Consider the following 25757-nt stretch of genomic DNA (forward strand, 5'->3'; position numbering starts at 1 on the left):
ATAATAGAGCAACCATCTGTTGCAATTCCAACACAGTGTTTCAAGTTTAAATTTAAACTTTTTAGAATATTAACGACTATTTTTCCAAGAACTTCACCTGTGAGTTTTGGTTCAATAATAGTGCTTTCATAATTTTCTACACATTCTTCACTATGATTGATATGTTCCTCCTGGTTTGACTTTTGCTTATTATAAAAGTATGTGTGACAATTTATGAATGAAACAAAATCTTCTTTTATTTTTTCATCAAAAATATATCTTAAAATTAGTGTCATTTGAGATGAATGTGATACATCTGTAGTTTCGTCTAATAAAATACTATAAAACTTATTACATTGAATATCTGTCAATATTTTATAAATAATTTCTTCTTTGCAGCATTCTATTAATTCTTCTTGAATAGTATTACTTATATATGTAGCTTTGGCATGAGTTGTGTTAAGATGATTTTCTAATATCTTATCACCAGATTTTATTCGGAATCTTAAAAGTTCTCTAAAGTTCCCTTCATTGATAATGGATGTTTTTGAACTAGAATTAATTAATAATTCTCCATCATCCCTATGCCCTCTTAAAGGAATGTTTTGTCTAGCTAAAAAAATTATTGACTCAATAATAGGAGTAATTCTTTCTCTATTTTCAACTATTTGCCTCTTTCTTTCGCTGTCAATCAAGTTTAGAACTTCTCTTTCTGGCTGTTCATAACGGATTAAAAACTCATTAGCTTGTAAAATTGCATTTTTGTGATATAAATTATTTTGGTGGGATTCTAGATCGCCATCTTTTCCTAATAGTTTAGCAAATGTATTTAATGGTACAGTGACTAATTTTTAAAGGTTCAGTATTTCTTAATCCTCCAGTATTGTTAACAAGGAAAAGTACACAAAATTTACAGAATAACCAAGATTTTAATGATGAATATACTAACCAAGGGAATTTCATTAAGTGAGATTGATTTAAGTATCGCTTTACTTCTTTGCCTTTTTTAACATGTGTTGAAAAAGGCTAAATAAAATCAGATCCAGGCAACCAATTTTTTTTAACTAATCTATATCTTGTATTCTGATTTAAAGACTTTGAGTTTATATAATATCCAATATCCTCAATAAAAGTTAAAGGTTCTAAAATATCTTTTTCGATACTGCAAGCAGTGTTTTTATCATTTTCAGATAATTGAGAAGTGCACGGTATCGGAATGGTTAAGCTCTCTGTTTTATTAACTTGTTCTGATAAAATGTGTTTCTTGTTTAAATATGTAGAAATATTGACTTGTTTTCTTTTTGCATTAGCTGGGTTTTTACCATTTCCATTGGCATTGCTCATTTGTTAAAAATTTTGTGTAAAACTTTAAACAAAACACATGACATACAACACATAAAACTTAAAAATATCCCTTAAAATTTAAAAAATTAAATTTAAAACTAAAAAACAAAAATAAAAGCACGGCTATAAACAAATACAGAAGAATAAACTACAATGCAAACTATATGACACCGCTTTATAATAACAATCTAAGTTGCAATGCATTATGGTTAAGAAACTTATTAACTTAAAAATGCAAGAAGCATTCAAGCGTTTTTCCAATAAAACTAAAACGAAGTTATGTTGCATAACTTATGTATATGCATTTATGCATAACTTTTGCATATAAAGATCATTGATATATTTTATTATTCGTTTTAAAAAATATATAACATTGTCCCAAGGGGGGGGGCTACTACCCCCTTAGCCCCCCCCCCCCCCTTAAACCCGCCCCTGCGTTTGTTAGCGTTATCTTAATATTTATTGTCGTTAAATGTTTTTAGTTTTATGGCTTATACTCATTTGATTATAAAAATTTCAAAAAGTTTTCTTGTTTAAAAAGTAAATAAATAAATAAGACCTGTTTTACAAAGAAATCTTTCTGATATATTTATAGTAAATAAAATTATATTAGTAAGAAAAGTCACTGCGGGAAATCAAATTAAAAACGAAAATAAATATTAAAAAAAAAGGAAAAATTATTTAAAATTGTTATGTATATCAGCGACTAGGTTTAAAACTCCTTTTTTAAAAATATTTCTTAATTCGTCTTTATATTTGTTTTTTTCGTTTTGATTAATTATTAATAACCTCGTTTCCAAGCAGGCATTTAACTTTATATTCAAACTTTTAAGTAAAAATTTTACACATCCCCGTTTGAACGATTATTTTTGCTATTTTAGTTTAGAAATACCGTTTCGTCTTTCACGTATTTTTTCTATTTGTTTCTGTTTAACTGGAGCTTGCGGGTGAGTTCTTTTTCGATCGTTTGCTTGCTCCATCGCCACATCGTTCTTGTTGTTGTTGTCGTTGTTGTCAAAATTATCGTCGCTCGATATTTCTCCGTCTTGAAACTTGTTCTTCTCAATTAAAACATATTTTTCCTTCTCCTTTCTCAGACTCTTTTTTGATTTATAATTCATATTCGGATCCTCGACTATGATAGGATTTTCAATTGGATGCACACTTTTCAGTTTTTCTTTTTTCAAGCGTCTCGCCTTGTCAACGGCGTTTTCATTTTCGTGTTGTATAATTTTATTTTCTTTTTTACTTCATCCGGTAAACTCAAGTTAAGTTGGTGTTCTAAAGTAATAGTAGAATTATTTTTATTTAAGGAATAAATTGAGTTTTTTACCTCTCCTCTAGGTGTTGTCTTAACTGCTGTTGGCTTTTGTGATGGTGGAGTAAAAACAAATTCGGGTGCTTTGCTTTTATTATCAATGAAAATTTTACCAAACGTAAGATCAAATTATTTTTCGACTGTTGTTGGGTTTCTTATTTCATGGTTGTTAGTTGGTGGAGCACATGCATTTCTTGGTATATGTTTGCTTTGGCAGTTATTACAATAAAATTCTTTTCCAGCAAAGTTTAGGTTAATTTTCATTCCATCGATTTCGATATTGTGTGGTAAATATTTTACCATTGTGTTGAGCTTAACTCTAAATAGTCTCCGACCATCCTCGAAAGTTCGGTCAAAATCGCAAGTTGTGTGTTTAGTTGAGTAAATTGTATCTGTTTAAAGAACAAGTTTATCGGAAAGTTCAGCATCAGTGACTGTAGGATCGCTCTTAATTCTTATTAAAAAACCTTGTTCTTCTCTACGCTTGAAAACTACTGGTTTTTCCCATTCATTGATTTCAATCTGCTCCATCAAAAGGTTAGTAGCGTCATTGATTGATTTAAGATTTATCGACCTACTATCTCTATGGTAAGTAATATTTTCAAATTAACACATTGCGTAAGAAAAGATTCACAGTGTCTCAAGAAGTTTGAAAGATCATATTCAGTAATGTGCTTACAACCGTTCCTCATTCGTTCTAATAACTCGTTATTTCCTACCGGAAATTCTTTTGAAGTATTCTTGAAGTATTTTTGAAGTATTCGGCTCCTTTTGAAGTATTCTTAATTTTCGAGAATGTCTCTTGACAAGAATTTAGAAAGGTGAATATTCGGGTAAAAAACGAGTTTCATAGGGACCATCATAAAAATCTGATAATGAATGATGAAAGTTAACGTTGTCCATCACCGAGGTAAACTCTTCTTCCTCCCCAAAATACTTTTAAGTGTATTTAAGAACCCTTTAAATATATCTGCTGTCACCCCTACGCCTATTATTGCTTCTCTGTGGACTATGTTTAAACAATTTAATGCTAATCTCATGGTTTTGTTACAACCCCCTTGTTGACAATACACGTTGATTTAGGGTCGTTCCTCAGTGACTGTATCCGTGGTTTCTTATCATATGAAGGTTGAACGAGTTTTCATCAATACAAATGATATTTCTGTAACGTTGTTGCAATGTCAAGTTTAAATACCATGAAACATATGTTTTTATTTCTTCTTTTACCTCCGCAGTATTGCTTTTTTCACTAATGGGTCTAAAAAAGTATAGAAAAGGTCTGTGTTAAATAAATTTACAAAGACCCGTATTTTTACAGTTCCGGTTAGCTAGTATTTTATTATTTGCCGAGTCCGTTTCTAAATTCTTCACTTATTCGTCCAACTATTTTTTCTTTACTAAAACAATGGTGAATGAACCTCTATATAAAAGACGACACCCTTTAAATTTTTCTAAACTTATATTTGACTCACAACACTTTAAATATATGTCCTTCATGGCCTACTATATTCACAGCCATTTATCTTACATTTTTAGGGGGAAATTAAGAGGCCAAACTTTACCAAAAAAATATATAAATATTTTTAATAAGCAACTCAAATCTTCATTTTTAACTTAATGTTCTTCAATGTAAAAGTGACAAGTTGGTTTTTATTATATATATTTATTAAGATAATATAGGTATCAAAGATTTAAAGACATTTGTGTAATATTTGTTGAAGAATTTTTACAGAAATTATTCAAATCAATATCCATTGTATCTATGAATATTATATTTATTTATAATATATATCTATATTCATTTATATAACGCTATCATATAATGATATCATGTATATATTTAACGCTAAGTAAAAAATGTCAAGAATTAGTTCAAAGAAATCAAATAATTGGTAAATTTTATTTAACTATATGAACAAATGCTATGCAACAGATATATTTGCAGTACTGATTTCACTTTTTTCTTTGCCTCTTTTTAAATGTTTTTAAGTTATTACAGAAACCAAATCCTTCGATAGTTTTTGTTTGTTATTAAAAAATACATTAACAAGATTTCCTAGCTTTTCTGTAACAGATATGTTGATGATTTAATGAATGGAATTGATAGAGATGAAACTTTATTTTCAATTAAATCCAAAATAACAAACACACTACAAACAAATTCTACTAGCTGTTTGGATGATACAAATAGTGTACCACGTGATAAAGTAGGTAGATAAACATGATAAAGAGATAGGTAAGAATTATTTTCAAGATCAATGTTTCCAGCTTTCAAACACGCTTTGCAGATCTGGCATTTAGACCTTTTCGACAATTTTTTTGCAACATAGCCTGCTATAGTTATTACTAAATCTTGACTATTACAATCAAGTGAACCTTCCATAATTTCTTCACTTCGATTTTCAAACAGTTCATCAAGTATTGTCACAGAAGGATGAATATCTAGTAATAGATTTTCTTACCAGATGTTTATATGCTCCTTACTTTAAAAACGACATGAGAAAGTTCTTTCAGAATTTAAAACTTCTCTTCAACTTACAAGAAATCTTCACCCACTCAATTGCCTGTATTGTGCGAAACGTCTCTCAATTGAATCACTTTGTAAACGAGCTGTCATCACTTAATCATTTCCGTCATTCAGGAGTTCCTCAACAAGCAGTGCTTGAGCAGGATGTTATACCTTATATGAAAGCTTTGGAGCTTTTCTAAGTTAACCTCTCAGACCATTATCATTATGGTAAATCTTGAATAAACTATCCTATCTAATATATTGTGATGGACAATCAATATTGATATTTACATTATAGTATTTGAAGTCTGCAAAAACAATTTTTTTCCATTTGATAATTTTTTTTAAAACAATTTTTTTCCATTTAATAAATTATTTCTAAGGTTTTTGACTAGATGCACACTATCATAAAATTAATGTCTTCTTTCTGTGATTCTGTGGGTAAATAATAAAACTTTTTGATTCAGAATTAAGCATCGTAACTAATGATGAGAATGCATTAACATTAGTGAAATGCTTGTCTTCCACTATAAGACGCACAGTGAACCCAGCACCTATTATATTTTTAATTTTGTCAGCTATTTTTTGCGATTTCAGCCATTTTCCAGAGAATGTGATTAGAATTGCTTGAACAATAAAAGGAATAGATTATTTTAGTCGTATTATCATAAGTGCAACGATTCCTTTGTACAAGTTACCTTCTTTATCAGCACCAACATACGCTCCTCATTGATATTGTGCTGTTTTTTGTAAGTACAATTTATCAACCATCATAATGCAATCAAGAGAAATTTTTCCTTTTTCATGTAGAAGTTTCAAACCTTGATATTACTGATACTTCCTTGTAAACTTTATTTACTAAGATATTGGTGGTAAAAGGAGCTTTTTAAGTAGTACTTTGTATGCCTGCAAAGATGTATATTGTAAAAGTAATGCATATCGAGTCATCTCTACAGAGTATGGTGGCCTGCCTTGTGGCTGATAAAGCTCTCTACCTTTAATTTCTTATATTAGAAGAAAAATTTTCTAGTATACAAACTTTATCAAAATTTGCACAATTTCATTCATTTATTTAACCAAATTTTAAAAATTACATACTTAATTATAGTTTTTCAAATCAGGTTAGGTGTCACTCATATAGTTAAAAACTAGTCAAAGGAGTGACACCTAAAAAATAGAATCAACAACAACAATATTATTAAATAATACAAAACATAAATTAAATAATAAAGAAAAAACGATGAAAATATAAAATGCACCTAGTAATCTTATTAATACAGTTAAAATAATGTGATAATAAAATGTAATAATACAATATATAATAACAATGATAGAGTTTACATAACAAAAACAATAATATAATAGAAAATAATGCTAATAATAATACTAAAATAATAATAATAATAATAATAATAATAATAATAATAATAATAAAAGTAACAAAAACAATTATAATAATAACGATAAAAATCAGGCAATAATATTAAGCAAGGCAATAATATTAACACAAAAAAAGCAACAAAAAGTAAAAAGTATTTATAATGAATGAACAATATTGAAATAAAAGAATGTGAGAAAGAGAGAAAAAAAGAAAATTGAAAACACTTCACGTGATAAAATAGTATTAAAATAAGTATCATTTTGTATAATACCGTAGATAACTTTTTTTTGATGTTTGAGCTAAGCAACTTTGAAACATGAAGAAAACTCCATCTTTAAGGATGTTCATATATATGAGGAATGAGGGTGCTATGCAAAAAATTGCGGTGATTGGAGACTGGAAACAACAAAAACCCCAAAATATTAGCCCCCCCTAGCCCCCTAGCCCCAAATAGGAGGGCAACAAGTTAAATTTGTTATTTTTTTTTCAATCTTAAACTTAATTTATATTCATCGACGAATTTTAAATTTGATTCAATTATCTCTTGTTGTTCAGAAAAAAATAAGAAAGAAATAATAACAACAAACAACAACACTATACAACCAAGAATCTTCCTTATTTTACAAATATAGTTTAATTATTTTTATATCATATATAAGTTTTTTTACTTTCTTCGTTTTCTTTCTTTTTACATATTTTTATTCTTTTTCTTTTCGATTCGATTTTATTTCTTTTTATTTGGTATTTTCCTTATTTTCTTAATACCTTTTTTCTTTTACTTTCTTTTCTTTCAAGTATTTTTCGTTTCCTTGATTCCTCTCTATTTCTTGTTTTTATTTTTACTTGATTTAATTATTCAACTTTCAATTTTCTTCTACATTATCATATTATTTTTCTCTTTTTTAAAAACTTCTTTTGAACCGTTAAAAAAAAGGGCCCGGCATTTGCGATGTCATTGCAAAGGAAGTGATTATTATGCTTTAACATGTCCTTTAACGAACCAACTTGGTAATGGAAGTGGTGTTCTTTTGTATTGCAAACGTACATTTAGGTCTACATCAACTGTAATTGATTCTAATATAGTTGGAAAATATGTCTGTTCATTAAATACTATATTATAAAATACAACATCATATTCAAATCGCTTAAATTTACATTTAATCGCAAATTATTTACATTTGTAGTTTTATCATTTTCCTTAAATATTTATTACCGACCTTTTAAAATGTTTTCATTTTAGGAGGACTTCGAGAAGTTTTTAAATATATATTTAAATAGTTGATATTTGTAAAATAATTAAATTTTTTTTACAAATATCAACCGTAATATATATACCTTCACAACCACAACATATATTATATTAATACCCGTAAATAAGGTAGTGTAATTTCCCAAGCCTACCAGAAGATCACATCATTATAAGTTTATTAAAGTTAATATTCAAAGCCAACTGCTAATTGTATTCTACAATCGTGGAAAACGTCATTCACAACATATCAAAGATGCTTATTGAATTTAATAAACTTTATTTTTTCACAATAATTTTTTTTGCATTTGCAAAGTGCGTATATATGATTGTATACTGTTATCCATCGATACACATGAGTTTTTTTCAACTTAGTTCGTTAAGTTTAACTACTAATAAAAAAACGTATGAAAGAAGTTAAATAAAGTTAATAAAGAAATTAAAGTGAAAGGAACTGAAAATAATATAAAAGTTATTTTTACATTTATTTTTTAAAACTTTTAAAAGTAATCATATCATACAGGGCCGACGACACAGGGAAGGAAAGGAGGAGGGGTTAACTCCCCCCCCTCCCCTACATTTTTAAAGATCCCCTTTTTTTTTAAAGAAAATTCTAAATGAATAGGATTTTTTTTTTTGAAATTTACGATTGTGCCCCCCCACTTCAAAACCCGTGTCGATGGCCACATCAAATTAAGTATTTTATAGAAAGTTAATAAAAATGTCATACTATTTGTAACTAGCTGAGGTTGGACCCGTAAAAATACGGGTCTTTGTAAGTCTATTCCGAACCGAACTTTTCTATACTTTTTCCTTGTATATCCTAACTTTCTGGATCCGTACAATACGAGTCTTTACCTAACCTACAATGCCAATACATATCTATTCCACACCGATAATTTATATACCTTACCTTACACCGATGATGTATATACCTTAGATTTTTAAAATTTAAAATAAAATTTTAAAGTTTTCACATTTTATAGATATATTTTACGCGAATATTCCATATAATTCCTGCAAACTTAAATATGCTAAAATATGCTAGGCGTTTACACTTACAGACGCTTGTACGTAACGCTATAAAAAATGGAACTAAGAAGATCTTAGACCGCTAAAACATAGTCATACAAAAAAAGTTCATTAATAATATTAAACACTAATATAAAAGTTAACCTAATAAAATTTTCCGCATTGACTTCGGTTTGTGGCAAAATAAACCTTCATGCTTGAGTAAAAAAGACTTGTAAATTAATAGAAAAGTTTACTTATATTACATACGATCCTGAATAAAACGTTATATAAGAGGATTTTTGTTTAAAAAAAATAAGTTTTATATTAAAAAAAAATGTATACGTTTCTTTGCAAATACCAATATAATACTATACTTAAAATACTATTCTTAAAATTTTTAACTGCATTTGCTATTAATTTTTGAACTACAATTACTATTAATTTTTTTGGTTTAGTGGCTTTTTTTAAGAAGCTTCTAAATTTTGCGTCTACATATCTCTTTTCAACATATTCGTTGTATCATCCATACTGCAGCCGTTTTTCAAAACGCCTAAAGGTAAAAAAAAAATCAATTTTGACTTTTTTACAAAATAAGCTAGTTTAGATGTTTACAAACGATATTGAATACATTTGTCGAAGAGTGCGGAAAAAGTTCATAAAAATTATTCGTTTCAAAATACGTTTTACAAAGAGCTTCTCCTAATAATTTTTTTTTAACTGCGTTTTTCTCAAAATACGTAATAAGCAAATTAAAGCGTTTTGAAAAACGGCTGCAAAATAAATGTAGTAAAAAAAACTTTTAATTGTCAAAAGAAAGATTTAAAATATTTTCTCGCTACGGGCTTTTTTTTTTTTTTTTTGCCTCCATAGGCAGCACCTTCTGGAGTAGCAGGATTGTCTAATAAAGTTTTTTTCTTTATAAAGTTTCAATCAATTTTTTTTCAGACCATCCGCAGCTTATTAGGACTTATATCCTGAGCCCATTAGTAACATAAATATTTTTCTCCCGGCGTTTTAATGTTTTTAGAAATTTTAGCTTTTTTAAAAATCTTTTCGTTTGTTAAAGTATGTAATATCGTTACGTATGTTTGTATATAATCTCTATAAAACTTCAAAAGAATTTTGTTTTTTAAAACATTCGAAAAAAATTAAAAAAAAAGAAAAGTCGTTATTGGTCGGACTCGGACCACGGTTTGTTTGTCAGAAGCTCGGCACGCTACCCACTCGGCCATGCTAACACGATTATAGTCTAAAACTTTTGGCGTCCAATGCCAGAACCGAATTTGTGAAAATGTTCTAGAACCGAATTGTGTAAAAACTGCTTAGAATCGAAAAAGATTTAACAAATTTCTAGAATCGAATTTATTGAACTTAGAATGAGATGATCGAATATCATTAAAAGTTTAATGAAACTAAAAAAACTTTAAAAAAACCCAATTACTTTTCACAACCGAATAATTTTACATCGAATTTTTTATATTCGAATTTATACAATCGATTTTTTTACAATCGAATTTGTAATTTTAAAACTTAATTACTTTTCACGGGCCATTAATTTAGCATCGAGTATGTTTACAATCGAATTTTTTTACAACTGTAATTTTAATGCATTTGTGATGCAGTTCAAAAACAGCATAATTTTTTCAAACTGGTTTTTGTGTTAAAGGTTAAAGTGTACATGATCCTTCAAAAAAAGGTTATTATTATTTTCGAAAATAATATTTTTTTTGTTGCAAAATTTTATGTAAACATCGTAAAATCCAACAAATGCATGTGAAAATACATCAAGCTTTGTTTAAATTTAAAATAGCAAAATGGAATACAGAAAAATTGCAGGTGTCAAACGGAAAACATTTGTGTATGTTGCAGGGGACTTTGGCTACATCAAAAATAAGGAAAGCAATGGTTTTGTGTATTTCAAGTGTTAGCACCGTCATCTTTGTGACGGAAGTGCAAAAATAGTTTTGTTAACTAATTTACTTGAGACAATACATGGTCACACTTGTGGAACTAGGCCCCAAAATTTTAATCACCTTCCTTCTTGAGGAAATACGAGTCATGGCTTCAACTATACAGCTACCTTTGCGTGAAATCTACAACAATGTCATCCAGTCCTCAAATGAAGGTGTTAAGGCTGCACTTATTTTTCAGAAAGTGTGAACAAATTCTACAGAGTGCACGAAGAAGTCGCTACAACACAAACCCTAAATCTCCAAATGAAGCAGTTCTAAACATGTTGCAGCCCAATCCATTTTCTAACATCTAATAAGGCCTTGTAGAGTTTGAGGATCAACTAGCTTTGTTCTTTTGTTCTTCAACACTGCTGACATTTGTTAGGTAAATCATTTTTAAGCTATAATTCATTTCAATATCAAAATGGGGGAACCTAACCTAAAATAATTGTTTATTAGTTTAGATTCCAGCTATTTTTAAATGCTAATAATTTCTCTTTTTCAGAAACCACTATCCTCTTTGTTGATGCTACATTTTGTGTGGTTGCTGCCATCTTCCATGGTGGTCAGCTGTTCAATATTTCACTGGACTTGGGAACAATGATTGTGCCTGTTCTGCATGTCTTAATGACTGGACGAAAAGAAGGTCTTTACCTACGTGTTTTTAAAAAGCTTGGCGAACTTTCTCCAACTTTAGTGCCACAGACTGTAATGGCTGACTATGAAGCTGCCATCGGAAACTCTGCCAAAGCTATTTTTCAATCATAAGAGTTACCAGTTGCAGATTTCATTATGCCCAGGCAATTCTCAAAAAGATTAAAGCCATTGGTCTGCTGGTGGAATACACTAGGAATAATGACCCAATCATCAGAAAATGGTGTCGTAAGTTTATTTCCATTTGCTTGCAACCACCCAATTTAGTAAGGCCTCAAGTTGACAAACTAAAAGCTGTAGCTAACCATCACAGTGACATTGCTGTTAAAAAAAAAAATGAAAAAGTTTGTTCAGTATTACGAAAGGTATTGGATGCTTCAAAAATCTCACGAGATGTTTTCTGTTCATGGCCTGCATCATCGTACTAACAATGTGTCTGAATCCTTACACTCCAAGATGAATCGATCAATGACAGCACACCCTGGGTTTTAGCGCTTCTTGGACAAGCTTCAATAAAATGTATGTCTTTATATAATAGCACTTTAGTGTTTTGATGCAGCAGTTGAGATCCTATCCTTAAAACTATCTTTAAAATATCAAGTTTAAATAGGTTGTCTTTCCAATGGAAGTTGAGATGCTCTAGATCTGAAATGGTTCCCAACCTAGAAGAGATCTGCATCAAGATCGTCAAAGGCAACATGAGCGGCTTCGTGGGTACGAAGAAAAACTTGCAAGTAGTGAATGGACTGCAACCAAATTTCTTGAAGCTGCATCATTCCTCTGCAACAATATGAAAATGCCAGGTGATCAGGAAGTTCAACGAAGGACGAACAGCTGATTTTATAAATGTGTTTATTTAATGTACTATTTAATATACTATTACATATATTAAATTTTTTATTTGTTTTACTGATTCGTTTCTAGAAGATTCGGTTCTAGATGGTGGTTCTATATTATTCGACTGTAACAAGTTTTAATAACTTAATTAAAAAAATCCGATCCTAAAAAATTTGACTGTAAATGATTCTATCCCAACAAAGAAAGTTTAAACTCAATTCTAAATAACTTTGATCAATAAAAAACTCGATCGTCTCATTCAAAATTACCAATCAAAATCAAAATATTCTTCTGATTTTGTTACCCTGATTTTTTAAACAAACTTGATTTAAATTTTTTTTTTAAGAAGTCATTCCATATAAAACATGAATAACAGTAGCCTAATTTTTTCTGACGCAATTTAATTACCCAATAATGAGGACGGTATTGTGTTTTTTTTTTTGCCTAACTTTTTTTAATGTTATCTTTTAAATACAGCGGGAATACTTGCTTTTTTAACTCAAAGTTTGTAACATAGTTTGTGACAATTGCAACTAAGCAAAAGTTTAATACAAAAACTGTTTAAGTCAAATACAAAACACTGAAGGAAGTATTAGATGGCATCCTAAAGTCAAAAGTCGCTTTAAAATTTTTATGCTGTGGAAAAAGAAAACAACCCAAAACGTCAGTGTTTAAGGAAAGGGTCATATGCAAATTTGAATCAAGCCATTTTCAAATGATTTCTCATTTTTCGTAGCAGAGATGTCACTGTCTCTGCTTCAATTCTCAAAACTAAAACCATGTTATTTGCTAAAAGAATGTTACAAATTTTCATGCTTCAAATAGTTGGTTAGACTGTTGAAAGAAACGATATAACATATCATTTAAAACGATTTCTGGTGAAGTTAATGTGTGCGCAAGTGAAGTGGTAGCATTGTGGGAGGAAACCAAGTTACCAATCATTTTATCAAAATATTACCTGAACCAGATTTATAATGCTGACAAATTTTTTTTGTCGGCTACAACCAAATAAATCTTTACATTTGAACAATGAAAAATGTGTCAATGGGAAACACAGCAAACTTATAAAATTAGCATCAGCTAATGCATTAGGGAACAAATTGCAAAGTTTTTTTATTGGCAAAGTTAAATTGCCCAGATACTTTGAAAATGTAAAGCTTTTGCCCTGCCATTATTGCAGTCAGAAGAAAAAATAGCTGGATGGCACACTACTCAAGGAATAGGTTCGTGGAATTAATTGGCAATTTACAAAGACATTAGACATTAGGGAGTGTATTCATAAATGTATATAACATAAAAACATAAATGTAGAAAAAGAATTATCAGAGTAGCTAACACAAGCTGATATATGTAACTTATTTCAATGAAATTTTTTCACACCTTTTATATGTATATATGTATAGATATATATTTTTCAAATATGTATAAATATATATATATATATATATATATATATATATATATATATATATATATATATATATATATATATATATATATATATACACGTATGCATATATTTATATATATCTGCATTGATTTAAAGTTGCATTTAAAAATTAAATTTTTTTGACTATAATAATTCAAAAGAGTACTTTAAGGGCTGGTGATTTCTAGTATTTTATCAAAGGGTTAATATAAAGCATTATTTAAGTTTATATATAAAGAGTATTTGTGTAACTTTTCAGTTATTTGCTAACTATGTTCACGAAGACACAGCAAAAGTAACTTAAAACTAAGAAAACTCAAGTTTAAAATATCCTGCATGCAAAATTACAAGTTTATGCATACAGAGATAATATATTGTAATCTGTTGTATTAATAGCTTTCCTATTTATAAAATTTGTTGAAACCTATTTTATTTTGTGTACCATTATCTCTAAGATAAAATTGACTTTGTTTTATATCTTTATTTACTAAATTTGCTTAATTCATTCAGTTATTATGCTGTCACATAAGAATTTAACTCAACCATAAGCATTATGAAATTTTTTTGTTTTACTGTAGTTTTTTGAAGTATAAATATTATTAAAAAATTAATTTTTTTAACTTTTACTTTTTAGAAACTAACGATGATAATTGTTTTGATGGTTGGATACAAAATGAAGCATATTGTTATTTTTTCCAAAATGCAGGTGGAGAAGTCCAGGGAAAAAGTTGGTATGACTCCTTTTTGTTGTGTAAAAATTATGGTGGAGAATTGTTAAGTATAGCCAGTATAGAAGAAAATGCATTTATTAAAGAACAGCTTAAGAATGATGTTACTGGGCATTACTGGATCGGTATTTTTTTTTTCAAATTTTTATTCATTATAAAAATAAATTTTATTTTTTGTAAAAACAAGCAAAATATTTTAAAGTTATGCAGAAAATAATACACTTAAAAATAATACCATTAAAAATAATAATATACTATTTTTATTTTTAACGGGTACAAATAATAAATTTACAGCTCATACTATGTTAAACTAATCTAACCCAATCCAAAATAGTATTTTCAGTGAATAAATTATGTTCCACAGACTGTGACAAGTCATGCCCGTGGAATGTCACCATCGAGACCTTTTGCTAATCCCAAGTAGTTTAATTCTTGATAGAAGTACTTTACTTTTTTTTTTAATGCATAATAAATAATTAAAAATACATTAAAATTAGAGTTGACATATTATTTTCCTCAAAACATATTCTCAAAGTAACTTTAATGTGATTGAAGGTCATGTCACCAGCTCAAGTGTCATGTCTGTAGATAGAGTTGTTAACATCAAAAAAAAGCTGTAGGACATTTTTATTAATGAGTAAAATTGAAGGAAGGTTTGGTGGAGTTGTTTTGTGTTAATAAGCGTTGAAGCTTTAAAAGTTGAGTTTGTTAGTCTTAGTGTGTCACATCTGTGGTAAACATTTATAGAGTATATAAATTTATTTTTTTAAAAGCAATAATTCTAATTACTAGATATTACCTGGACATGCTTACTCCAAGGGGGAACAGAGTCCTTGCCTCAAAACATAGCACCCCTTTTAGGCTTTTTCCTTTAATCTGTCACGTCTGTGGATGTCACATCTGTGAAATACAGGAAGCAATAGACATGACACCAGTGGAACGGATGTGACAACAAATAACAACTTTACTTGTATATGGATTTTTTAATGTCTATTTATACTATTTTTAATATTTTAAAACTTTGCTCATTTAGCCAATTAATTATTAGAGAAAAGATAAATGTTTCTAGCCAGATAGATTACAAAGATGGGAAAGATAGAAAAAACTAGAGAATTGAAAAAACTAAGTATGAGAAAAGAGAGGGAGAAGATGAAAGCTGAAGCCCAGAAAAGTATGAAGAACAAAAACAAAAAGATAGAAAAAGAAAAAAATCAACACGGAAGAAAATTCATGAACTTTCAGAAAGGGATAAAAGATCAGTAAGAAAAGGAAAAAGAAAGGACCAAAAGAAGTCAAGAAATAAAAAAGAAAAGACAACAACTAATTGAATATTTGTCAACACCACCTGAAAGTCCAATTGTAAATATTCCTATCGACAAAATTCTACAGACTGCAGTCTGCAAAAGATAATACTCCTCGAAAGGTGGTTAAAAAAATGACTAGTGGTACAAAATGCTCAAAGGAAGTAAAGAAAAGCTTGCTTTTTAGCGAAGTGTTAAAGACACAAATACAATCAAATTTTTCTACTGAGAGATGCATTAACAAAAAAAGGTTTTTGCTAGGGTATTAGGCAAAAAAATAATAAAAAAGTACATACTTTAAAGAAGCCTCAACAATCTTACTTCTAGATATCTCTTACCCCGCAATCCATGCCATACACATCAACTCTCAAATATACTGAAGCAATGAAAACTTAATATGGAAGTACAAAACTTTTTAGAAAAAGATAGTTCAAATAGGCTTACTGCTAGGAAAAAAGAAAAAATAACAAGAAACAAACTGAAAAAACAGAAAAGACTATTGAATGATACAATGTTAACTTTGTATAATGACTTTAAACAAACAAATGAGTTCAATTCAACATCTTATAGCACATTTAGTAAATTGAGAGCCTTTTGGGTAGTTCAATCAGACCTCCGTAAACGAGATACTTGTCTTTGTATTGACCATGAGAATTTTGCTTTTGTTCTTGAAAAGTTGTATACTTTAAAGATGTTGGCATATAAATATCCCACTGACTTGCTAAAAAGTATAACATGTGATGGCGAGCTGAGAGAATTGTGCCTAGAAAGAAAATGTGGAGTATGCTGTTTAAACAAAAAAACAGTTTGTAAAGAATTTGAGAATGAACAAGCAACTTTTCCCCAATGGTCTAAAAAAAGAGTTGAAGTTTTGGTAAAAGGTAAAATGAAGACATGTTTCAAAACTGTAAAAGAAGAGTTAACATTAACTAAAAAACAGCTATTTTTACATTTTATTAATAACATGTTTGAAAAGTTTATGAGGCATGTATGCAATATAAAACACCAGTACAAAGCTACATCAGAAATAAAAAATAACTTGGGGCCTAGAGATATTTTCATTCATCGTGATTTTTCAGAAAATTACAATTGCAAATACTCAAAAGAAAATCAATCACTCCATTTTGGTGGATCAAGAAACCAAGTGTCAATCCATGCAGTTGTGGCGTACTATTACAGTATTTCTGAAAACAAAATAAAGGCCAAATCTTACTGTACATTTTCAGATAACAGGCAACACGACTTTGTTGGGTCTGTGCATTTAAAGCCTGTTATTAATGACTTGAAAAAAAAGCTGTCTATCATTGAAACAGTTCATTTTCTTATCGAAAGTACTTCTCAACAGAACTAAAACAAGTCCATGTTCTATTTGCTAGGTACTTTTTTTTCAAAAAGAGTTTGGAGCTAAAACAATGAGATGGCATTTCACAGAAAAGGTGCCCCTGATGGAATAGGGGGATGTATCAAAAGAACGACAGACAGAATAATAGGACAAAGGAAAGATATTCCCGATATTAATTGTTTGGTTGAAGAAATAAAAGAAAAGTGTCCAAGTATAACCATCTATTCTATTAAAAAAACAGATTTCAATCTCTATGAGAAATGTGTACCCAAAAACCTAACAACTTTCAAGGGGACTTTACAAGTTCATGAGGTGTTTTGGAGTTCCACTAAAAAAGAAACGTTGTATATGAGAAGGCTGACATGCACTGAATGTGACAATGGTACAAAATGCAATCACTATAGTATTGGAGAAGTACTAATCCCTACTGAATCTTTGACAGATTTTCATCCTTGTATCCTTTTAAATTGTATAAATTTAAATTGTCTCATATTGAATAATGCAAACTTTTACATTGCTTAAATGTTCTACGTGCTTAGCCATCAAGAATGTTTGAACATTAATGTTTAGTTTTTCAGCGAGCCTTGTATTTTCATAAAATATTGAAATAAGTTGTGCATCAAAAACCTTATTTAACTGTTATTTAATTTTGTAATTTTTTTTTTACAAATAATTTTATTTGCTTCTGTTTTAAGAAATTCCTTAACATACTTTACCAGGTCAACGATCCTTGAAAAGTAATCCTTTACATACTTTACCATCCTTTTCAAGGATGGTAAAGTATGTAAAGGAATTTCTTAAAAAGCCCTTGCTGAAGGAACAATATCCAAAGGTTTGGCACAAGAAAACCAAGGCCCAAGTAAATGTAAAAAGAAAAAGGACAAGACTAAGTTATCACAGTGTTTACGGCAATAGTGAGGAAGACAGCTTGTCTATTAAAATGAATGACTTTGTGATTGTGAAGTTTCAAACTTTTTTTTTTATTTCAAAATTTTCCAAAAAAATTGTCAAATACTATGTTGGGTTAATTCTAGTTTTAGTTGCAGATGGAAATGAGTTTGTCATAAATTTTTTGAGAAGATCTGGCCAGCAATTTTTCACGTTTCTGGAGAAAGATGACATCTCTGTCATCGATAAAGGCGATGTAGTGTTTATATTGTGCCAGCTAAACCTCAACAACAGGGGGCAATACAGTTTTCCACAAGATTTACCATTACAAAAAACGTTTGCTAATTTACGTACTAATATCACTATAAAAATTTTAAAAACTTGTACCATATACTATTTTATGTTAGCTAATAAAAACTATTGATTACAGATAATTATTATTTTTGAAAATTACTTGAACAACACTTATAGCTGTTACAGGATAAGTGATATTACTCTTAATGTCACGTCTGTGGATTACGCTATAAGTTTTTAATTTTGTTTTAGTAAACTGATATTTAACAAGTTGTGTGAATACTTTCAAATGATTAAATATACTCAAAGCTATAACCACAAAAAATTTGGTTTAAAAAATTTAATATTTAATCTTTATAAAATTAACTATTAAAAATGTTACTCTTCAGGAGAATGACGCACACACACACATATATAATTATATGTATATATATATATATACATATAAATATATATATATATATATATATATATATATATATATATATATATATATATACTATTTTTATATATATATATACTAGTTTTTTACTAATTTATTATTGCTCTGTTCTTTAAGAACATTTAGCACTCTATTTGTAAAATGCACTAACATAATTTACATATATATATATATATATATATATATATATATATATATATATATATATATATATATATATATATATATATATATATATATATATATATATATATATATATATATATATATATATATATATATATATATATATATAGTATAGTATAGTATAGTATAGTATAGTATAGTATAGTATAGTATAGTATAGTATAGTATAGTATAGTATATATTTACTGCAAGGAGATAACTACTGGAACAGAGCATGAATACAAGCTCTGCTATATGCAGTATAAGCAGGTAATTACATTAAGCGTTTTAAATAAGTTAGTGGTTTTTATCTAAAAATCTATTGTAATGAGTTTTAAAAAGATTGACCGAAGTTTACTGAACAACACCATTAGGAAGATTGTTCCACAAATTCGCTACTCTGTTTGTAAAAAAGTTTTGACGTATTTCACAGTTAACTGTTATTTCCCTACGTATGCGTTAACGGTGACCATACTTAAGTACTACTGTCAATGGTTCAACTTGTCAAGTTACTCGATCAATTTTATTTTCAAATTTAAAATATTGAATGCAGTCGAAATGAGTTCTTCTGGTTGTTATAGTGTCTAAATTTTTTTAGGCTGTGAGGTACTTTTGTAGCTCTCTTTATGATACATTCAGTGCGTTGTATTGCAAATTTTGAATAATTATTACAGGCTGGAGTAGCAAATTCTAAATGTGGCCTAATATACACTGTGTCTAATTTCTTCCATAGTTTTGCGTCTCTACTTATGGATCACTTTGCATTTCCCATATGGGTCACTTTGCGTTTTTTGTAGTTTAGCTTCATGTACCATTTTTCAGATCATTCTGTGATAGCATTTAAATCTAATTGAAGCTTATCTGAGTCTGAAGTAAATTTTGGTGTTATTTTTAAGTTAAATTAACTTGGTCAATAATTAAACAAGTCCCCACCTACAGCAACATAACAAAAAAATGCTTGCTTTGCCTTCATGAAAAACTTTGCATAATATCATACAAAGGTACGCAAAAATTATTAAATAAAAAAACAGAAATTATATCTAAGTGTCGTCACGAAAACAAGTTCTTGCTTGACAACCCAAGCCCAAAGATTAAAAAACCAAACCATGCTCGCAAATAGTAATTGTTTTTGAACGCCACGATGTTTATTGAGTATATTTTTTAACGAAAAAAACAATATATTTTTTACCTGATGATTGCTAAACGCATGAAACTTTTAGTAGTAAAAATCATGTAGTTATTCTTATTTAATCTCGTCAAAAAATCAAATATATAGCTCTAATATCATTCATTGAGCACTCTTGCTGAATATATGCTCACAGCAAAATTAAACTTACTTATTTACTTATTTATATATATATATATATATATATATATATATATATATATATATATATATATATATATATATATATATATAGATATATATATATATATATATAGATATATATATATATATATATATAGATATATATATATATATATATATATATATATATATATATATATATATATATATATATATATATATATAGACATATATATATATATATATAGATATATATATATATATATAGATATTTACATATATATATATGTACAAATATATAAATATATATATATATATATATATATATATGTATATATATATATATATATATGTAGTACATATATATATATATATATATATATATTTATATATATATATATATATATATATATATATATGTAGTACATATATATATATTTAAATGTAGTATATATATATATATAAATATATATATATATATATTTATATATATATATATATATATATGTAGTATATATTTACATATATATATATATATGTATATATATATATATATATATATATATATATATATATATATATATATATATATATATATATATATATATATATATATATATATATATCTATATGTATATATATATATATATATATATACAATCATTTTTATCGTGTAAAAATTCTGGTGGAAAATTGTTAAGTATAGGCAATAAAGAAGCAAATGATTTCATTAAAGAACAGCTTAAAAAAAACTTAACTGGGCATTACTGGGTATGGTATTAAAATTTTTTAAATTTTAAAAAAATTATTAAAATAAGTTATAATTATTTTAAAAATTAGCAAAATATTGTAAAAATATGAAAATAACAATAGAGGTGTGATGATAAACATTTGTGATGCATTCAAAAACATTGAGTTAAGTGAATGATATGGCAAAAGACTGTAATCAGTATATAAGAGTGGGTTAAATATTTTAGGAGTTTTGTTATGTATGCTGATTTCCATTGGTCAGGTATGTAACTGTTTTATATGAAGTGGTTTCATTTTATCATGTTAATTTACTGACTCAATTTTAAAGTACTTTCCGCTTCTTGTAGTTCTCAGAGAAAAAAAGTTGTTGGGACGTATTTAAAATTTTTTGAATTAACAATATCATTTAAGGTGAGGGTTTAACAAGCTTTATTGTTCATAGAGGTTGGCTGGTATGATTAGCAGAAAAAACAGAATAATATAAACTGGTGCAAGCAACTTGTATTTATACGGTTAGTCAACTAAAGTTTTATATAAATGCAACAGAATCAGTAATTCTAACTGACCAGTAAGCAACCATGCGGGAAACCGGGTCTTTATAGATTTTGAGAGGAGGCTGACAAAATATGACAAGATTATCTGAATTGAAAAAGCTTGGAAATGTGTTTGAAAAGTAGCATTTAGAAGCTTTATTTAAGATGATATAGGCAGATATTACTAGACAGAAGGATATAGGCAGATATTACTAGACAGAAGGAGTATCCTTGGGGGAGGTATCTTGGGTATACACAAGCAATTGTTAGTTTAACTTCTTGTTTAGGCACCAAACTAGATGCTTAGTAGGTCATTAGTTTTACTTGTTCTATTTTATCTGCATATTTTTTGTTTATGATTATAATAGCACCACAACCCTAACTGATACCCAAGAATCAATTAGACAGGCAATTTCAATGTTAGTAACTGCAAGAAATTGTTTAAAAATCTTGATTTTGTTAAAGTGAAAAACTATTTTATTGATGCAGATGGTTGGTAAGCAATTGGTTTTGATGTTAGACCTAGTTGATTGTTGTGGAGTGAAGTTGAGTATAAGTACCATGGATCTTTTTGATTCTGTATCCTAAATGTCCCATTGAAAAGGTGCATCAGGATTAGGGTTGCCAGATATTCAGCTTTTACGAATTTAAAATCAACTATTAAAAATTTTTATTGGTTGATTTTAAAATTTACGCGGGTTTTTACAGACCGTTAGTAACATTTTAGAAATGCATATCATTTCTTAAAAGGCAGGTATTTAAGTTCCTGAAGTTTTTAGTATTATTTGAATATCCCCTATGATTTGTCTGAATGCTTTTCTACTTCAATTAAAATTTGAGACTACTTATATTGTTTGAACAAAGAATGAATTGTAAAAGTTGTAAGTGCGTTTTAAAAGTAATGACATTATTATGGTGTTATTACTTTTATAATGCAGTTAGTGACTAGAGTGTTGTTACTTTGATAGTCATAAGTTTTTTTTTGTTGCTATTTTTATAACTTGTTTTTATAACTTTCTTAATAAATTTAACGGTTCTTTATACAAAGTACACGGTTTTGCATTATCTAAAATTTTGAAGACCAGATATTTTTCCAGATTTTGCAAATTATGATCGACTAATTCAACCCTTGTTCAAATTCAAGTTTTTTACAGAACATACATAAAACAATTTAATTCTGATGTGACTTGTGGTCAAAGGCTCAATTTTGTTAGATTAAGATTTAAAATATTTTCTTATAGCTCGACAATTTTTAAAGCTTTTGAAACTTTTTGCTTTTATACGTATTATTCAATTTTTAGGAGTGGTTTACGTCAATTTTATTTTTGTTTTTGAGATATAATTTTTTTGTATATAACAATAAATAATTAAGGGTTCTTATTATGCTTGGGGTCGGTAAGAAAATCTCTGCAAACTAATAAATGTCCCTATCCATGTATTAAGCACTCCAGTTAGTTAATTATTATCTCTTTTATTTGAAAGGTTTTTTAAAATGCTATGAACATTTTTAACCATTTATATGAGATAAATAAACATAACGGTTAATTTTTAAATCAAAATGAAAATCAAAGTAATAGTAAAAAAAAGATTATTTAGTGCTTATGCTTTGTATTTGAATAGTTATTTTCTATGTAGTATTTTGTATTATATATAGACAATAGCTATTCAAATACAATGCATAAGTGTTTAATAACCATAAATTAGAGCTGTGCCAGACTTAATTTCTCCAAATCTGGCAGGAGCCAAATGTGAAGGATTTCTACTAAAAAATTTGGCTGGAGCCGGATTTCAAAACAAAATTACATAAAATATCCTTTTCATCCCTACTTGGTACCAAGTGACAACAGTTTTCTGTTAAACTTCATTGTTGTTATTAAAATAGAAGGACACAATTTCATATAGCATGACACTACATAACAAAATAACTGATAAAGTTTCGAATTGTACTTTAAAAATATTAAGTGAGCTGCATTATGTGGCAGGAGTGAACTAAGATGATCATTGAATACCTTCACAGCAACACTGAACAAACGTTCTGATGGTACACTTTTTGGTGGGGCACCCAAATAAACGCAAGCTACTGTCACCAGATCAATTGTTGCAACATGTCCCCAACTCAAGTGGATCAGTGAGTCTATTTATTTCTGGTTCTGTCAGATACTAGCTTAGCTGAGTGTCAATGTCTGCTGTAATTGTTGTTCATGTGCAGAGGATATCAACACAAGATTGCGTCCCATCTTGCATTGATGTCCTCTGCACTTTAACTTTATTGAATGCAAGCAGAACTGCTGCTTTTGGAGCTGCCAGTGTTCCCTGTGATGAGAAGAATTTAGTTTTAAATCATTGATCAACCAGTCTTGCCACTCTATAAAGAGATTTTTCCTCAATGCTTTTATAATGCTCATCCAATAACTTGAGTAGAATTGACTTTATTGAGTTTACACCTGCATCATTGCCTTCCTAATTCAATAGGTTCCGCAAAGCTGTTACAATAGGGATAACCAGTGATATATGTGCTGTTTCATAGCTAACTTCACAAGTAGCCTCTTCAAACAGAGCCAGCACACATACCACATTTATCTATTATTATTACTATATTTATTAATGCCTCACAATAAGAGAATAATTTATATATATCATATTTATAATAATATGTATGTATCACATTTATAATTATTTATATATATCACATTTATAATAATAAAAATTGCTCTATATTATTATTATAAATATTATTCGCATTTATAATATACTGTTTTATTTTATTTTTATTGTTCTATTTTATTTACATTTATTATATATATTTAATTCTCTTCAGACATGCTCCAAATTATAATATCTGTTTAACCACATTTGTGTCTTCCCTTCAGATTTTTTTGTTGAGTTGTTTGAAATTTGGCTTAGCTAATTAAGTTTTAAAGATATGTAAATACAGATACCATTACAAACATGATCATGGTGAGGCCAGAATGGATAGGAGTGTGGTGCTAGTTAACAGTTTCTTTACCAGATTTAATTTTGAAGATCTATGTTAAGTCTCTACAGTGTCTTTATTTAAGCGTGGTAAGGAATAAATTGCATGGTCAATATTCGTAAGGTAGATGCTTTATACAATGAGCTATCTTAGTGATGCATCTATGGACTCTCTCCAAGATATCTTTGTATCTTTAATTGTATTTGGGTTCCAACTTGAAGCAAAGAATTTGAGATGAGAGCGTACTTATGTTATACGAAATTTTTTCTATACTGCAACATTGCTGTGTACCATTCATGTTTTCACAATATAAAGTTTTTCACAATAATGTTAAAAATAAACATTTAAAAAATTAAAAATGAGTGTTATATAAAATAAATAGTATTAAGAACAAAAAAAACTTTCAAAGTTGTAATTAAAATAAAAATACTAAAATTAATTTAAAAGAAATCATTAATAAGGTTTGTATACTCTAAAATGTTCTTTTTAACTAATTTTTGAAAGCAATTTATATTTTCTACATGTGTTATAATATTATTTTTTGCTAAGATTTTATTCCAAATATGAGGAGCACGATATGTAATTTTAAATTGTTTTTTAAAAAAAAGTTTTGCTTAAAAGTTTAATTAAGATGCCTGTTGTGCATAAATAAAGTATATTTAAAATTAGGTTTTACTTCATAGAGGTTGTGAATAATTGAAGGACATTGTTGAAATTTACTTTTGTACATGAGACACAAAATTTTAAATATGTTTAGCTCATATATGGTATAAATATTCATACTTTCAAAAAGTGATTTTGCATGTTTGTTTTTATTTTTAAAATTCATTATTCTCAAAGCATGTTTCTGCTTTTTATAAAGTGTTTTAGTTTGCCCTTAGAAGTTCTACTTCATACAATATTTAATTTAAGTAAATCAAGTAACTTAGTATAAAACTAAAATATATTTGTTTTAAATGATTTTTATTTAGTAAATCCCTTGATTATAGAATTCCAATACTTTTTAAGACTTTATTGCTAATATAGGCTATATGTTTATTCCGGGTGAGATTTTTTTCGATGAGAATACAAAGGAATTTTATTACTTTTTTGTGACTAATTTCTATGTTTTCAATAATTAGTTTATTATATTATTTAGGATTTATTTAGTTTATACTATGTTATTTAGGATGGAACAAAAAAAACTTTGTCTTTTTAAAATTAATAGAATATTTGCTTTAAATCATATTGAAATATTTTTTAACTCATCATTCATTTGAGCGAAGTGTTGAGGTATCTTTTCCTGAGATAAAAAAGTTGCATACATTTTAGTTGCTTTTAAATGCGGTTGCAATCTTTAGATATGCAATCTTAGCATCCTTGCGTGTC

At 28.0% G+C, this 25757-nt stretch overlaps 2 protein-coding genes across 3 annotated transcripts in view; one reads left to right on the forward strand and one right to left on the reverse strand.

Moving 5' to 3' along the window:
* Positions 1 to 912, reverse strand: part of LOC136080632 (uncharacterized) — a 2318-nt gene extending 1406 nt beyond the window's left edge. Inside the window, exon 1 of one of the 2 annotated variants that reach the window (XM_065797533.1) lies at positions 1 to 904. This exon is cut by the window's left edge and continues 938 nt beyond it. In XM_065797533.1, coding sequence (XP_065653605.1) covers positions 1 to 275 — 275 coding nt within the window. In that variant the 5' untranslated portion in view covers positions 276 to 904. The other variant, XM_065797534.1, reaches the window with a different exon arrangement.
* LOC136080633 (location of vulva defective 1-like) overlaps positions 1 to 25757 on the forward strand; it is a 205367-nt gene that overhangs the window by 47019 nt on the left and 132591 nt on the right. Inside the window, exon 5 of the mRNA XM_065797535.1 lies at positions 14298 to 14516. The gene's annotated coding sequence lies outside the window, so the exon portion shown is untranslated. The remainder of the gene's footprint in view (positions 1 to 14297; positions 14517 to 25757) is intronic.

Source organism: Hydra vulgaris, chromosome 05 (genome assembly GCF_038396675.1).
Source record: "Hydra vulgaris chromosome 05, alternate assembly HydraT2T_AEP".
NCBI lineage: Eukaryota > Metazoa > Cnidaria > Hydrozoa > Anthoathecata > Hydridae > Hydra > Hydra vulgaris.